The 16,291-nt window shown below is 42.5% G+C and overlaps 1 protein-coding gene across 1 annotated transcript; it reads left to right on the top strand.

The window, feature by feature from the left end:
• Positions 1-12,128: 12,128 nt before the first annotated feature.
• On the top strand, positions 12,129-15,859 carry SAA3 (serum amyloid A 3). Its single transcript, NM_181016.3, is given in 4 exon segments — positions 12,129-12,162; positions 12,719-12,810; positions 15,052-15,190; positions 15,579-15,859. Coding segments are annotated over 3 exon segments (396 nt in total). The 5' UTR covers positions 12,129-12,162; position 12,719; the 3' UTR covers positions 15,745-15,859.
• Positions 15,860-16,291: the final 432 nt, after the last annotated feature.

Raw genomic sequence — 16,291 nt, 5'->3', positions numbered from 1 at the left:
ACGTGGAGTCTGCAAAGACCTTGCTTCACCCTTCCAGTAAAGATGTCTACAGAACTCCTTCCTCCGTCTGTTCACTCTTCAACTCCCACTTCATGCTCCCCCAGCACACGGCAAGAGCTGGGCCAGGCCCTGGGGATCTGAGACAGACAAGACCAGTGCTCTCACGTGAGGAGCATTCCACTGGAGAGTTATGATTAAGCTAATCAGTATTTAAGAGAATTGAATTAAAATATATCATACTGCAGATGACATGATCCTCTACATAGAAAACCCTAAAGACTCCACCAGAAAATTACTAGAACTAATCAATGATTATAGTAAAGTTGCAGGATATAAAATCAACACACAGAAATCCCTTGCATTCCTATACACTAATAATGAGAAAACAGAAAGAGAAATTAAGGAAACAATTCCATTCACCATTGCAACAAAAAGAATAAAATACTTAGGAATATATCTACCTAAAGAAACTAAAGACCTATATATAGAAAACTATAAAACACTGGTGAAAGAAATCAAAGAGGACACTAATAGATGGAGAAATATACCATGTTCATGGATTGGAAGAATCAATATAGTGAAAATGAGTATACTACCCAAAGCAATTTATAGATTCAATGCAATCCCTATCAAGCTACCAACAGTATTCTTCACAGAGTTAGAACAAATAATTTCACAATTTGTATGGAAATACAAAAAACCTCGAATAGCCAAAGCGATCTTGAGAAAGAAAAATGGAACTGGAGGAATCAACCTACCTGACTTCAGGCTCTACTACAAAGCCACAGTTATCAAGACAGTATGGTACTGGCACAAAGACAGAAATATAGATCAATGGAACAAAATAGAAAGCCCAGAGATAAATCCACGCACATATGGACACCTTATCTTTGACAAAGGAGGCAAGAATATACAGTGGATTAAAGACAATCTCTTTAACAAGTGGTGCTGGGAAATCTGGTCAACCACTTGTAAAAGAATGAAACTAGAACACTTTCTAACACCATATACAAAAATAAACTCAAAATGGATTAAAGATCTCAACGTAAGACCAGAAACTATAAAACTCCTAGAGGAGAACATAGGCAAAACACTCTCTGACATACATCACAGCAGGATCCTCTATGACCCACCTCCCAGAATATTGGAAATAAAAGCAAAAATAAACAAATGGGACCTAATTAAACTTAAAAGCTTCTGCACATCAAAGGAAACTATTAGCAAGGTGAAAAGACAGCCTTCAGAATGGGAGAAAATAATAGCAAATGAAGCAACCGACAAACAACTAATCTCAAAAATATACAAGCAACTCCTACAGCTCAACTCCAGAAAAATAAATGACCCAATCAAAAAATGGGCCAAAGATCTAAATAGACATTTCTCCAAAGAAGACATACAGATGGCTAACAAACACATGAAAAGATGCTCAACATCACTCATTATCAGAGAAATGCAAATCAAAACCACTATGAGGTACCATTTCACACCAGTCAGAATGGCTGCGATCCAAAAGTCTACAAATAATAAATGCTGGAGAGGGTGTGGAGAAAAGGGAACCCTCTTACACTGTTGGTGGGAATGCAAACTAGTACAGCCACTATGGAGAACAGTGTGGAGATTCCTTAAAAAACTGGAAATAGAACTGCCTTATGATCCAGCAATCCCACTGCTGGGCATACACACTGAGGAAACCAGAAGGGAAAGAGACACGTGTACCCCAATGTTCATCGCAGCACTGTTTATAATAGCCAGGACATGGAAGCAACCTAGATGTCCATCAGCAGATGAATGGATAAGAAAGCTGTGGTACATATACACAATGGAGTATTACTCAGCCATTAAAAAGAATACATTTGAATCAGTTCTAATGAGGTGGATGAAACTGGAGCCTATTATACAGAGTGAAGTAAGCCAGAAGGAAAAACATAAATACAGTATACTAACGCATATATATGGAATTTAGAAAGATGGTAACGATAACCCTGTATACGAGACAGCAAAAGAGACACTGATGTATAGAACAGTCTTATGGACTCTGTGGGAGAGGGAGAGGGTGGGAAGATTTGGGAGAATGGCATTGAAACATGTGAAATGTCATGTATGAAACGAGATGCCAGTCCAGGTTCAGTGCACGATGCTGGATGCTTGGGGCTGGTACGCTGGGACGGCCCAGGGGGATGGTATGGGGAGGGGAGAGGGAGGAGGGTTCAGAAATTAATAATTTTAAAAAAATAAAAAAAAAAAAAAAAAAGCTTCTGCACAACAAAGGAAACTATAAGCAAGGTGAAAAGACAGCCTTCAGAATGGGAGAAAATAATAGCAAATGAAGCAACTGACAACTAATCTCAAAAATATACAAGCAACTCCTACAGCTCAATTCCAGAAAAATAAATGACCCAATCAAAAAATGGGCCAAAGAACTAAATAGACATTTCTCCTAAGAAGACATACAGATGGCTAACAAACACATGAAAAGATGCTCAACATCACTCATTATCAGAGAAATGCAGATCAAAACCACAATGAGGTACCATTTCACGCCAGTCAGAATGGCTGTGATCCAAAAGTCTACAAGCAATAAATGCTGGAGAGGGTGTGGAGAAAAGGGAACCCTCTTACACTGTTGGTGGGAATGCAAACTAGTACAGCCACTATGGAGAACAGTGTGGAGATTCCTTAAAAAACTGGAAATAGAACTGCCTTATGATCCAGCAATCCCACTGCTGGGCATACACACTGAGGAAACCAGAATTGAAAGAGACACGTGTACCCCAATATTCATCGCAGCACTGTTTATAATAGCCAGGACATGGAAGCAACCTAGATGTCCATCAGCAGATGAATGGATAAGAAAGCTGTAGTACATATACACAATGGAGTATTACTCAGCCATTAAAAAGAATACATTTGAATTAGTTCTAATGAGGTGGATGAAACTGGAGCCTATTATACAGAGTGAAGTAAGCCAGATAGAAAAACACCAATACAGTATAATAATGCACATATATGGAATTTAGAAAGATGGTAACAATAACCCTGTATACGAGACAGCAAAAGAGACACAGATGTATAGAACAGTCTCTTGGACTCTGTGGGAGAGGGAGAAGGTGGGATGATTTTGGAGAATGGCATTGAAACATGTATAATATCATACATGAAACGAGTCACCAGTCCAGGTTTGATGCATGATACTGGATGCTTGGGGCTGGTGCACTGGGACGGCCCAGAGGGATGGTATGGGGAGGGAGGAGGGAGGAGGGTTCAGGATAAGGAACACGTGTATACCTGTGGTAGATTCATGTCGATATATGGCAAAACCAATACAATATTGTAAAGTTAAAAAATAAAATAAAAAAGAAAATAAAAAATATATATATATATATCATACATTTATTTGGTTATGTGCCATAACACACAGTGCGAGCTCTATGACCTGAGGCTAAGAATCTCAAGGCTCCATCCTCACAGACTAGATCTGAATTTCAGCTTTGCCACTGTGACAGGTAAGGGTAATAACATGCAAACATTATCATGGTGAGCTGTGCAGTGAAAAAGCAGAACATAAAATGATAGTATTATACCACCCTGTTTCATTTATGTGTTCATATGTCTACTCACACTTAGATAATAGACTGGAAACAAAGTTTCTACAGAGGTTCTTCCTGCCCCTCCCCCTCTCATCCAGGCTCAGGAAATTAGTATTGCTTTTATTTTTGTCTTTATGCTTATTTTATACTGTTCAAGTTTCCTCGCTGAAGATGTTCATTCAGTAAGATTCATCAAGCCTGGCTGTGTCGAGGCTTTTCCTAGGCACTGAGTATGGTGGTGAAGAAAACCAGCAACTTACTTCCTGTCCTCATGGGGGTGAGATAAGGAAAAACAGCAAATGTCCATGTACACTGTAGTTGACCTATATATTCCTTTCTCTCTACATGCACACCCAATAGCACTAAATGTGCAAACACATATATATACATAAATAATGCACATGAATTCATAAAGATTATGATAAGATAAAAATTGATAAATGTGTCAGAGTCACAAGTAAAAATTCATGATGGAAAATAATAGGGAAACGACATCAGTAATTTCATGTTCTATTATTAATCCTATTTTTAGCCTTTCTTTTCCATATAATTTCTTTTTCTCTCAGGACTGAATCTCTTTCAGGGTTAAACAATGTGGTTCCAGCTCTTGGCCTGGTAAACTGTATGACCTACTAATCTCTGGAGAAAGAATTTTCCCCAAGGTAAGAAAGAGAAAATGGTCCATCTCTCTTGCAGCTACAAGAATAGCAAATAGAAGAACAAAACCTGTATTGACAAAGTTTATTTCTAACAAACGAGTTTTTTTTAATGACAACAACAAAAGACACTTTTGTTGAGATAGTCACTATGTCCTACGAGAGCAACCCTCTGATATTTTATTTATAATTTAGACATTAATTTATGTCTTTGAAGCAAAATTCTTTTCTGATGGAAGCTGTTAGACTGGAAAAGCAGATAGCTGGTTCATGCCAAGGCAAGAGCACAGAGCCATAGAAATCCTCCCCATTGCTATAGGGTCTGTGAGCTGGGCTGCCCCCCTGGACAGCAGAGTGACACTTCACTGCGAAACTGAGGGTATGCATACCAGCTCTGTCCCTCCTGTGATACACATGGCGTGGTGCAGGTATCATTTGTATTGATCTGACACTTAAAACATGACTGCTTGTCGGTTTATTTTTCTAGTTACTAATGATTGTGCATCTCTTTGTGAGCTTATTTCTTATTGCATGTTATCTGTAAACTTTTTTTTTTTCCTAACACTTCACCCATTTTTCTATTGGGGCTGCCATCTTTTCCTTATTGACTCATATAAGTTCCTTGTATTTTTGAAATATTAATCCCTTGCCATATTTTAGATATCTTTTCCCATTCTAGATATCTTTTCCCATTCTCTATCTACAACTATATTTTTATTGTTGATGTAGTCAAATTCACCACTTCCTAATTTGGGGTTTGTGCCTTTGAAATCTAAGAAATTCTACAACATCTCTAGATCATAAATATATTCTTTTATATTATTATTAACTTTATAGTTTATCTTCACATTTATGTATTTAATACTTCTAGTGTTGACTTATGTATGTGTATTAGGTAAGGGTCTAATTTTCTAGGCAAGAATACTGGAGTGGGTTGCCATTCCCTTCTCCAGAGAATCTTCCCAACCCAGGGATCAAATTCTTTACCATCTGAGCCATCAGGAAAGCCCTGTCAGGTAAGGGCCCAGCTTTATTTTTCTCTTTCCAAAACTATTAAGTCATCCTATCTCCAGTGATTTGTGATGTCTTCTCGATCATACACTAATGTCCTCTACATGTGGCCCTAGCTCTCACTCTCCATTCTGTCCCATTGGTCAATGTGTCTTTAGCTGAGCAAATACCATTTTTATTACTGTATTTTGCTGCCTGGTATAGTAAGTCCCTCTTGTTAGTACTCTCCTTTTTTGAGACTGAGTTTCTATGCATGGACTTTTATTTCTCTATATGAATTTTGAAGTAATCATCTTATGTTCCAGAAAAATTCAGCTGAGATTTTCAGTATTACATGTGTGAATTAATCTGGGGTTGAATCAACATCCTTAATGTTAAGTCATCCCATCAGTGAGCTAGAAACTTCTCTCCATGTTTGAATCATACTTTAAGGTGTTTGCTAGAGGTCTGACACCTTCTCCATTGGAGTTCTATGTATTACGTGAAAGTAATTGCTAGGAATTTTATAGTTTTGCTGTAACTATGAATAGTTTATTGTTTTGGTCATGTTTTCTATTTGGGTATTTCTACTATGGAAAAACCTGTTGGTTTTTGGATCAAATATGAGCTATCTTATTAAATTTCTTAATTAATTGTAATAATCTGTTGATTTTGTGGCTTGGGGAGTTTATGATTATACTAATGAAATTTTTTTTTACATTTCTTAAAAAATTTATTTATTTTTTAATTGAAAGATAATTGCTTTACAGAATTTTGTTGCTTTCTATCAAACCTCAACATGAATCAGCCATAGGAATACACATGATGACAGTTTTATCTCTACTTTTCCAATCTTTATATCTTTTCTTTCTTTCTATTTACTATGGCATTGGTCAGGGCTCCCAGAACTATGTTAGGCAATAGTGGTGACAGTGAGCATTCTTTGCTCATTCCTGATCCTTCAAGTGATGGGCTAAAAGTTTTTCCATTACAAAATATGTGAATTTTATGAAATTAATTTTATTTTAATTTTATTTCATCTTAATTTTATAAAATTAAGAAAGTTCCATTTGAAATGTAATTTTCTAAAGCATTTTTTCTCTCTTTTAAAAAATTATTCTTACTGTTGATTTATAATGTTTGTTAGTTTCTGCTATACAGCAAAGTGTATCAGCAAGATATATATCCACTATTTTTTACATTCTTTCCCCGTATAGATCACTGCAGAGTATTAAGAAGAGTTCCCTATGCTATACGGTAGGTCCTTATTAATGATATATTTTATATATAGTATTATGTGTTTGTCAATCCCAGGCTCCCAATTTATTCCTCCTCACCCCCTGTTTTATCCCCTGGACACTACAAGGTTTTTTCCCTACATCTGTGAATCTATCTTAAAGGATTTTTTAAAACAAACATAACTTCAGCTTTATCACACTCTCTTTTGATCAATTAATATAATATTATTTTTCTCCTTTAGGCTAATAATGTGATGAATTACATTAATTGTAGTCATAATGCTGACCAATTCTTACATTCCAACAGGAAAGCTCACTCAGTTATGAGGGATTTTTAATGCTCATATTTGGTTTGGTAATACTATGCTCTGTTTGAATTGTTTGCACCTTTAGAGGTGAAATGGGACTGTTGTTTTCTTGTATTGCCCATCTCTTACTTTAGAATCAAGTTACTCTAATTCTTTAAAATGAGCTGTACATCTCTACTCTTGATTAGTTTTCTACACCAACCTGTGTAACATACTATTAACTGTCCCCTGAGATTTTACCAGACGGTCCTGGAAAACCACTGGGCTTAATAGGGGATACTGGGGAGAAGAGATCTGTGATAGCTACTTTTGCTTATTTAATACTTAACTAACTTCCTAAACACTGGGCTGGAAGAAGCACAAGCTGGAATCAAGATTGCCGGGAGAAATATCAATAACCTCAGATATGCAGATGACACAACCCTTATGGCAAAAAGTGAAGAGGGACTAAAAAGCCTCTTGATGAAAGTGAAAGAGGAGAGTGAAAAAGTTGGCTTAAAGCTCAACATTCAGAAAACGAAATCATGGCATCTGGTCCCATCACTTCATGGGAAATAGATGGGGAAACAGTGGAAACAGTGTCAGACTTTATTTTTTTGGGCTCCAAAATCACTGCCGATGGTGACTGCAGCCATGAAATTAAAAGACGTTTACTCCTTGGAAAGAAAGTTATGACCAACCTAGATAGCATATTCAAAAGCAGAGACATTACTTTGCCAAAAAAGGTCCGTCTAGTCAAGGCTATGGTTTTTCCAGTAGTCATGTATGGATGTGAGAGTTGGACTGTGAAGAAAGCTGAGTGCCGAAGAATTGATGCTTTTGAACTGTGGTGTTGGAGAAGACTCCTGAGAGTCCCTTGGACTGCAAGGAGATGCAACCAGTCCATTCTAAAGGAGATCAGTCCTGGGTGTTCTTTGGAAGGAATGATGCTAAAGCTGAAACTCCAGTACTTTGGCTACCTTATGCGAAGAGTTGACTCATTGGAAAAGACTCTGATGCTGGGAGGGATTGGGGGCGGGAGGAAAAGGGGACGACAGAGGATGAGATGGCTGGATGGCATCACCAACTCGATAGACGTGAGTCTGAGTGAACTCTGGGAGTTGATGATGGACAGGGAGGCCTGGCGTGCCGCGATTCATGGGGTCGCAAAGAGTCGGACACAACTGAGCGACTGAAGTGAACTGAACTGAACTTCCTAAAGACATATATGTTTCTTAGCACCAAAAAAAAAAAAAAAAAAGGCTGTTCCTTCATCTAAATTAGCAAATTATGTGCCACTGTGAGTTGATTAAATGGAGATCTGAGGCTCCATATTAAGTTTAACTTTGAACCAGGAAAGAGGAATTCAGATAAATCTCGCTCACTTGGGTCTGTGTGGAGAGTCTACCTCTGTGAACTGGTTTTAACCAGCTCAGAATAATGCTGCTGAAGACCTTTTATGCTGAGAGATACTAGAGTCATTGCAAAGAGTTTCATGTCGTGCTGTGTGTAGCTGTTGTTGGTGTCGACTGTTGTGGCTTCTGCCAGAAGTCACTGGGTGTACATGCATGAACTGTGGGTGTTGTCCTCCGTGTGAGTTTCCAGCAGTTTGCTGAGAGGAGAAACGTGGTGGATCTGGTCTCTTAGATGGTTGTTTCCAGGTTTGGAGTGACTGGTGTCAGATTTGTGTGAGATTCTAGGAAGTCAGTCTTTCCTTATGACACCAGCAGTCAGTGGAGGCTGTTTTCCTACACTCTTGGACGAGGGGCAGAGTGAGGAGCCCCCTAGAGCAGAGATGACCCCCTCCTGGCAGGTCACCTCAGAATCAGGGGGCTGCTGCCCTCTACCAGATAAACAGAGATCCTCAGGAAGCTCAGAGAAGCTGTGCAGTATGTTTCCTTTTCTGATGTGTCAATTCCAACCCTCAGGTGTCTTTTTTTTCCCTTGAGAAAAAAAAAAGTGCAACCAAATAATCAACAATGTACACAGCATTAATAATTTCTTCAGTGCTATTTTCTTTTAATCTCCCTGGTGAACTGAAGGATGAAGAGGAGGGAAGCCAGCCTTTCTGGTCCTAAAGCTGTGTTTCCTTTCCTTTTGGTAAACTGAACTTCACAGGCCTGTCTATCTCTTCCTCTCTCTGTCTCTCTCGCGCGCGCGCGCGCGCGCTCTCTCTCTTCTCTCTCTCTCTCTTCTCTCTCTCTCTCTCTCTCTCGCTCTCTCTCTCTCGCTCTCTCTCTCTCTCGCTCTCTCTCTCTCTCGCTCTCTCTCTCTCTCTCTCGCTCTGGTGCTCTCTCTCTCTCTGCCATGTAGTAGAATTCCAGGATGTGACTTTAGAGAAACTACACATCTTCCCAACTGCTGGTGAAAGAAGCGCTGTCAGTGTGACTATCCCCTCTTCTCCTGCAGCTGCAACAAATACAGGAGATTTCTCTATATCAAAAACTTTGGGACCTAGGCCCCAAGTGTTATTAATAGTCAGGATGTATCCTGAGGGGTTTTGTTTTTTGTTGCAAAGCTTTGGTGTTCTTCTCTTCCTCTTAAATATAACAGAAAATGAAGGTCTCTTAAACCTCTCAGTAGTCTTATCACACATGGCTATTAAGGAAGTGGTACCGTCTAATATATTATATAAACCAGGTCTCTTTCAAAAATAAAACAGTTTGCTGATTGTCACTCACTATTAACTATTAATCTGAAACAAGAGGCACCAACAGAGACCATCTCTGCAAACCAGGACACAGCTTCTCATGGAAGACTCCTGGGAAATCGCTTTAAGGCCTGAAGACTCTGAAATCACCATAACAGTATGGTTTTCTTTTGCAGGAGAAACAAATAAAAAGAGCTGAGCATGACTGTCTTCTATTGTTCTAAGCATGGCCCTGCAAGGAACTGAGTGTTCCTTCCAAAGACAGAGTGCCATAAGTAACAAGGAAGAGAACTTGCAATGCTTGACTTGGTGTCTAAAAATCGTATTTACTTTGTCTCTAATGATTCTATCAAATAATAAATGACTGGAATGATGCAAGAAAGTGGGAAGTGGAATTCCGGTATGGAATGGCTCCAAAGTCAAAGAGTTACAAAAGAATGTGATCACTGGCCCATGATTTCTGCCCCGAGGAAGGTAGAAGAAGAAATGTGGACATCACAGCCCCACTCTGTGGAGTTGCCCAAGGGTATGTTCAGGGCTGATGACTGTAGATGGTTGACAGCATCCCCTCTCCCCACCATGTCTACTCCTGGAACCGAGTCAGCTAAGCCAGCTCAGGGACCTAGACTACCCCAACCTCAGGGAACCCCAACTTTCGAAGGAGTGTAAGTTCTGTTGAGAACATTTAAATACTGCTTAGCTTTGCCTTGCATAAAAAGCAAACACAGCAATCCTTTAGACAGGTATCCACCCTACATGTTCACCTCATTACACCTACAGGAAATAAAATATGTCCCAGACCCAGAAAGAGGCATCATCCTATTTCCGAGAGGTTCTACTCTAAGACAGGGTGTCTCAGGTGGCTCAGTGGTAAAGAGTCCCCTGCAATTCAGGAGACGTGGGTTCAATCCCTGGATCAGGAAGATCCCCTGGAGAAGGAAATCTCCACGTACTCCAGTACTCTTCCCTGGAAAATCCCACACACAGAGGAGCCTGAGGGGCTACAACCCATGGCGTCACTAAAGAGTCAGACACAAACTTGGTGACTAAACACCAACAACACATCTAAGACCGTGGTTCCCAGACCACAGTGTCATCCTCAGCTGGTGTGCTTCCGCCTGGGCCAGTGCTCTTCTTTCTAACGTCCTGCTCATAGTTCCCTGAGTCTTGTAACAAATTGGAAATGCTTCCCCCTCCTTCTTCTCAGGATTACTACTTGAGCACAAGTCCCAGATCCTTCCAGACTCTAATTTACCATCCCCCCTCGTCTCAGTTGGCAAGTCTCTGTGATTTGCTTGCATCTGTCTTGGAGATCACTTCCCTGTGTCTCCAATGCATGGCTCACATTCCTGCTCTCCTGTGAACACTCCAGGCAAGAATCCTGAGGTGGTGCTCCTGGGCTGGGCCTTACTTGCCCTCCTGCTGTCCTCAGGCTTCCAGCCCAGGGACCCACCGTCAGGAAGAGCAGTTCCATGTCCTCTGGGTCCCCACCATCTCTGACATATTACACATGTCTCACCCCTCCTCCTCTGGGAAAACAGTAACCTTTGAAATTTCCCTTTATGATGAAGAGGCAGAGATGGCACAAGGAGTTCCAGACACGCCATCCCTGTGAGAGCTCCTGCATGAAATTTCCTCCCAAGATTATCTTCCTGAACTCACAGAATAAAGCTCAGTCCTGCTTTTCTGATTGATACAGCTATTCTCTGACATCATACACTCCAGCATTCTTGTGATAAATCAGCTTTCTCTGTATCCTTCCTGAACCTTCTATCCTGATAATTTAACAGACATCTGGACTTTTCCTGTTCATTTTTATGGTGTCACTTCTACACGATATCATAGCAAAATTCCTCACTGTAGTTCAACCTTCCTGGGATTGCAATGACCTCTCAATATGACCTACTGTTATAACTATCAACAGCTTCTGACCATGAATACACTTGAAGCTGGAAGACTCCCTTTTCCAGGGCTGAATCTACCCTCTTGTGTGTACTGGAGGTTTGATTTTCCTGAGTTTTATCTCCTTCCTTTCCTGCTGCTGTACCCTGAGGTCCTAGCTTCATCCTGAGCTGTCTCTTATAAGGTACCCGTTCTGCTGTTTCATTTGCCCTGTTGCTCGCATTCTTTACTCAACTCCCTTTTTCTATTGTTAGTCTTTGGAATTCCCAGGTGGCTCAGGTGGTAAAGAATCCACTTGCCCTGCAAGAGACCCAGATTCGATCCCTGGGTCAGGGAGCTCCGCTGGAGAAGACAATGGAGTACTCTTGCCTGGTATTCTTGCCTGCCACTCCAGTATTCTTGCCTGGAGAATTCCATGGAGAGAGGAGCCTGGTGGGTTACAGTCGATGGGGTCCCAAAGAGTCGGACAAAACTGAGCAACTAAGCACACACACACTTCACAGCAAAAGTCAGTACATTACGATGGGGGGTGAAAAACACATTTGTCTCCTGGAGTGAGACTAGAAACGGGCAGGAAAAGCCCAATATGCTACATTCTGAAAGTTGCCAGATTGCACAATCTAGGAAAATTCGATGTCAGTGAAGAATAACACTGCTGTTTTGAATGCTGTGTTCTGGTCAGGAGGATTTCCCAAACTTTTTTTCCTTCTTTCTTTTTTTTTGCTTCCACCCCAGTTCTCATTTGCTCCACTAGCCAAGTGAGAGTATATAAAGCACCGGCCCCGTCTCCCAGGCAGGCAGCACAGGCAGCTCAGCTTCACCAGGAGCCTCAGCAGGAGGGCACGGCCACAGGTGAGGTGCTAGAACTCTCCAACACTTTTCCTCTTCGGAGACTCTCTCTTCAGCAGCATTCTTGCGCTGCAGCCCAACTCTGCTTCCTTCCTGAATCTACTGTTCTGACCATTAGAATCCACCAGATTGAGCACTTCAGGGAGTAGGGCTCATCTTGTCTGCATCTTCTGTGCAGGCAGCGATGGGGTGAGCATGCAGGCCACAGACACATGTGCCTCGTTCACCTCGTCTCGTATCACAGAGAGGCAGCATGAACAGACTCCTCTTGCCTTTGGGAAACTTGCAGTGCAGCTGGGTCTCAGGGCTGATAGAGGATGACTGGACTGGAAAGTGGTTTATGCTAAAAGCACGTTGCAATCCTTCACACAGGAAATCATTGGGATTCCAAGATTTCATATGGAAATAAGAGCTGGATCCTCTGTGTTACAACCTATCGTCTGTCTACTGAGATAAAATTCAGAGGGGTTTATGTTCGGAATGTAAGAGTGTATCCACATTACAACTCAGCCCCAAGACCTGTCATTCTTGATTGACTCCGCTCATCTCTCTGTTGCAGGATGAACCTTTCCACGGGCATCATTTTCTGCTTCCTGATCCTGGGCGTCAGCAGCCAGAGATGGGGGACATTCCTCAAGGAAGCTGGTCAAGGTAAGGACCAAAGGATGGGCCAGGGGAGGCTGTGTCTGCTTCCCCAGGATTGACCTGAGCAGAGGACACATCCCCACAGGGCAAAGGCCACAGGTGGGCAGAAAAGAAGCTTAGTTTTCATGGTAGCACTTCCCGAAGCTTTTCTGGCCAGCTTTGCACTCTTTTAGGGGATCCCCAAGCCCGAGGTCACATAAAGTTTGGGCCCCAACTTTCAGCAGGAGTGAGGAAGACATCTGGGGGGCAAGGTATCTGTTGCCAAAATACCAGTAAGGCTCTGCTACCGCCTCGTGGGCAACTAGAGATGGCTCATTTCCAAGTCTCCTGTAGCCATGAAGTGGGTGCAACCGCTGAATACTTATAAATAAAATACTTGATTTTTTAGTAGCTGCCCAGGACTGTCTAAGAGCTTTATATGCAGGAATCGACTCGTTTTCCCCCTCAGGGTTTAATCCTTGAGTCCTGCAATGTAGGGACCATCACCCCTTATCAGAGAACCTGCTGCCCCAAGAGATTAAGATAGGGTCCAACATCCTCCAGCAGAGCAGGATTGAACCCAGCATCCTGAGACCTTGCTGTTGACTTCGGCCCTTCTACTGCCTCCCAGACAAGAGTACACGTGGAGGGTGAGGGGTCTGTGAACACGCATCCTGGTCTTTATCTGAGCAGATGGCAGAGAGTGGGGGTTGCTGCCTTTGGAAGGAAACCCGATAGAGCTCCCCTCCCCACAGTAAATGGCAGCATGAGTTTCCTTGATGATGGTTCTGCTGAGGCTGAGACCTGGCGAGAATCCTATAGCAAGAGATATAGACCTCACTAGCCAGAGCAAACTGGCCATAATTTATTTCCCAAAACTATTTGGTGTTATTATTTTTCTGTGATAATTGCTGAATAATTGTTTTAAGCATTTGTTCTTAATTCCATCTAAATTCACACAGGCCCAGATAAAAGTATCTTTTCATCTCTTAGGTCAGTGTTGTTCAAGGGGCACTCTAGGATGACTTGCATGAGAATTAACCGTGGTCTGGGTGCTTTGTGGAATGCAGGTGCCTGGATCCACACACAGTCCCTTCCCTGAACCACAGTCCCTGGGGCTCTCTGCAAATCTGTCCATTATTGAGCACCCCACTTGATTTTGTGCACAGTAAACACTGAGAACCACTACCTTGTTTTGCACCCAAGGGACAAATATGTCGTGCATTTGGAAGCACTTATTAAACAACTCTAGACTCCAGGGAACTATTTAAATCTGTAACTCAGGGTGCATAGCTATAGTAAGAATATCATAGCCCTCAACCAAACTATTTTTCTGAACAGTGGAAATAGCTAACACCTAAAATAAAGATAAGTTATCTCATAGAGATATTACATAAACTATTATTATAATCCATGTTATATTTTCCTCTTCCCTAATGAGCTAATCATTTAAACCTTTGCCATTTTATTCTATTTAGGTTGGGTTTTCTGTCCATGCCTCCCTGATCTCCATCCAACTTTATTTATTTTTTTGCCCTACTCTTCTAAGGACCAGAGAGGTGATAGTATAGTGAGCACCGACAATGTTCCATAAACTCAACCTGTATTTCCTCAGTTCTTCTGCATAACCACCCTGAGGGAGGCATTACTCCTCCATTTTACTGGAGAGGACACTGAACTTTAGAGCTGGTGGGTCAGTTGCCCTTTTTCTGCATCTGATTACCCTGTTTCTTCAAAGCCCTCTTAGGGAGCTCACCTTTATCACCTGATTTAATTCTGACGGTTGCCCATGTGCAAACATGCCCTGAGTATTCAGATGTACTCAGGCCCGAGTTAGTCCCCAGGGCTGGATTTCTCCCCTTGACCAGCTGGGAGTATCCTATATCCACAGCCTTTCTCAGTATCGTCATTCTCAAGCTCTGATCAGAGCCTCTCCTGCGTCTTTCCAGGTGGAGGTTCATTGTATAAGCAAACATCCCTTAAAGAAAGCATTGACCGCTTCTTCACAGACATCACACACCTCCAGAAACAAAGTTCTAACAGACTTAGAATGAAATAAAACAGAATAAACCTTGCATCAAGTGTGATACTCACAACTTCAGATCAGGGAAGGAAGTGAGAAGTAAAGAAGTATTCATTTCAAGCCAATAAAATAATCTCCAAGGGCTTGGTCGAAGGCTGAAACCTAAAATCAGTGGGAGGAAATGATTTATTTCTCTTTCACCAAAACATGATCACATTCATATCATCATTTTCTTTTCTTCCCAGGGGCTAAAGACATGTGGAGAGCTTACCAAGACATGAAAGAAGCCAACTACAGGGGTGCAGACAAATACTTCCACGCCCGCGGAAACTATGACGCTGCCCGAAGGGGACCTGGGGGTGCCTGGGCTGCTAAAGTGATCAGGTACCAGGGTCCCTGGGGATGCAGGGATGGGTGAGCAGAGCTTGGCTGCCTAGGACAACCTGGAGGGGCTAAGCCCTGGAGAACTTTCCTGTAGGCTGTGGGCCCTCTTCCTCTTACCCACCTTCCTGCTCTGTGCCCAGTGTGAAGTCTGAGGGGCTGAAGAGCAGAGCAACTTGGTGGGACAGGCGACTCTCCACCCCTTCTCTATGGGTGCTGTTCACCCAGCACAGGGCTGAGGTGGGCTGAGCCCGGGAGCCTCAGGGTTGTAGCCCCTCTTTCTTTGGCTCCTCTCAGAGTCATTGATCCCTTGGAAAGAGGAGAGATGGGGAGGGTGGGGCTGTGGCTCATAGTCCTGGATTAATCCCCTCCGTGCCCTCTTCCTTTCCAGTAACGCCAGAGAGACTATTCAGGGAATCACAGACCCTCTGTTTAAGGGTATGACCAGGGACCAGGTACGGGAGGATTCGAAGGCCGACCAGTTTGCCAACGAATGGGGCCGGAGCGGCAAAGACCCCAACCACTTCAGACCTGCTGGCCTGCCTGACAAGTACTGAGCTGCCTCTCTCTCTGCTCAGGAGATGGGCTGTGAGTCCCTAAGGGCAGAGACACTGACCTAGAGAGTTCTCTGTCCTCAGAAGGCAGCAGATCTAATAAATGCTCAAGAGATGGAATACTGAGACTGTGTGTCATTCTTTGGTATAAGGACAGCCTGTTAGTTCCCAGGGGTGATGGCCAGACACCGATATGAAGGCTGAGCCTGTGCTTGTGTGTTTGGCTCTGGGATAGAATCTCAGCATCATTCAGGACAGACGCCCTCTCCAGCCTTCCCTAATCAGACCCGCTCCCTCTCCAGACCCCTCTGGTTACACTGAGGCCATTTCCAGGCCCTTCTCAGTCAGGCCTTCTCACTCCCTGCTGTTGTGTCCTGTCCCCTTCTCTGTCCCCAGGTCTAGTCCCCTAGCCTGTCCTCAGTGCTCTCTGTGTGGGGCATGGACACAGGAGGACTGGATGGTGGAATCCTGCTCAAGAAACTGCCACCTTGATCTCCTGTTCATTACTCAGCAGCACCTACAAGTCCAACCAAGAACCAATTTCTGTCTG

The sequence above is a fragment of the Bos taurus genome, chromosome 29 (assembly GCF_002263795.3).
Source record: "Bos taurus isolate L1 Dominette 01449 registration number 42190680 breed Hereford chromosome 29, ARS-UCD2.0, whole genome shotgun sequence".
NCBI classification, from domain to species: domain Eukaryota; kingdom Metazoa; phylum Chordata; class Mammalia; order Artiodactyla; family Bovidae; genus Bos; species Bos taurus.
Note: the sequence above shows the minus strand (reverse complement) of the source record. Positions and strands in the feature narration are given on the sequence as shown.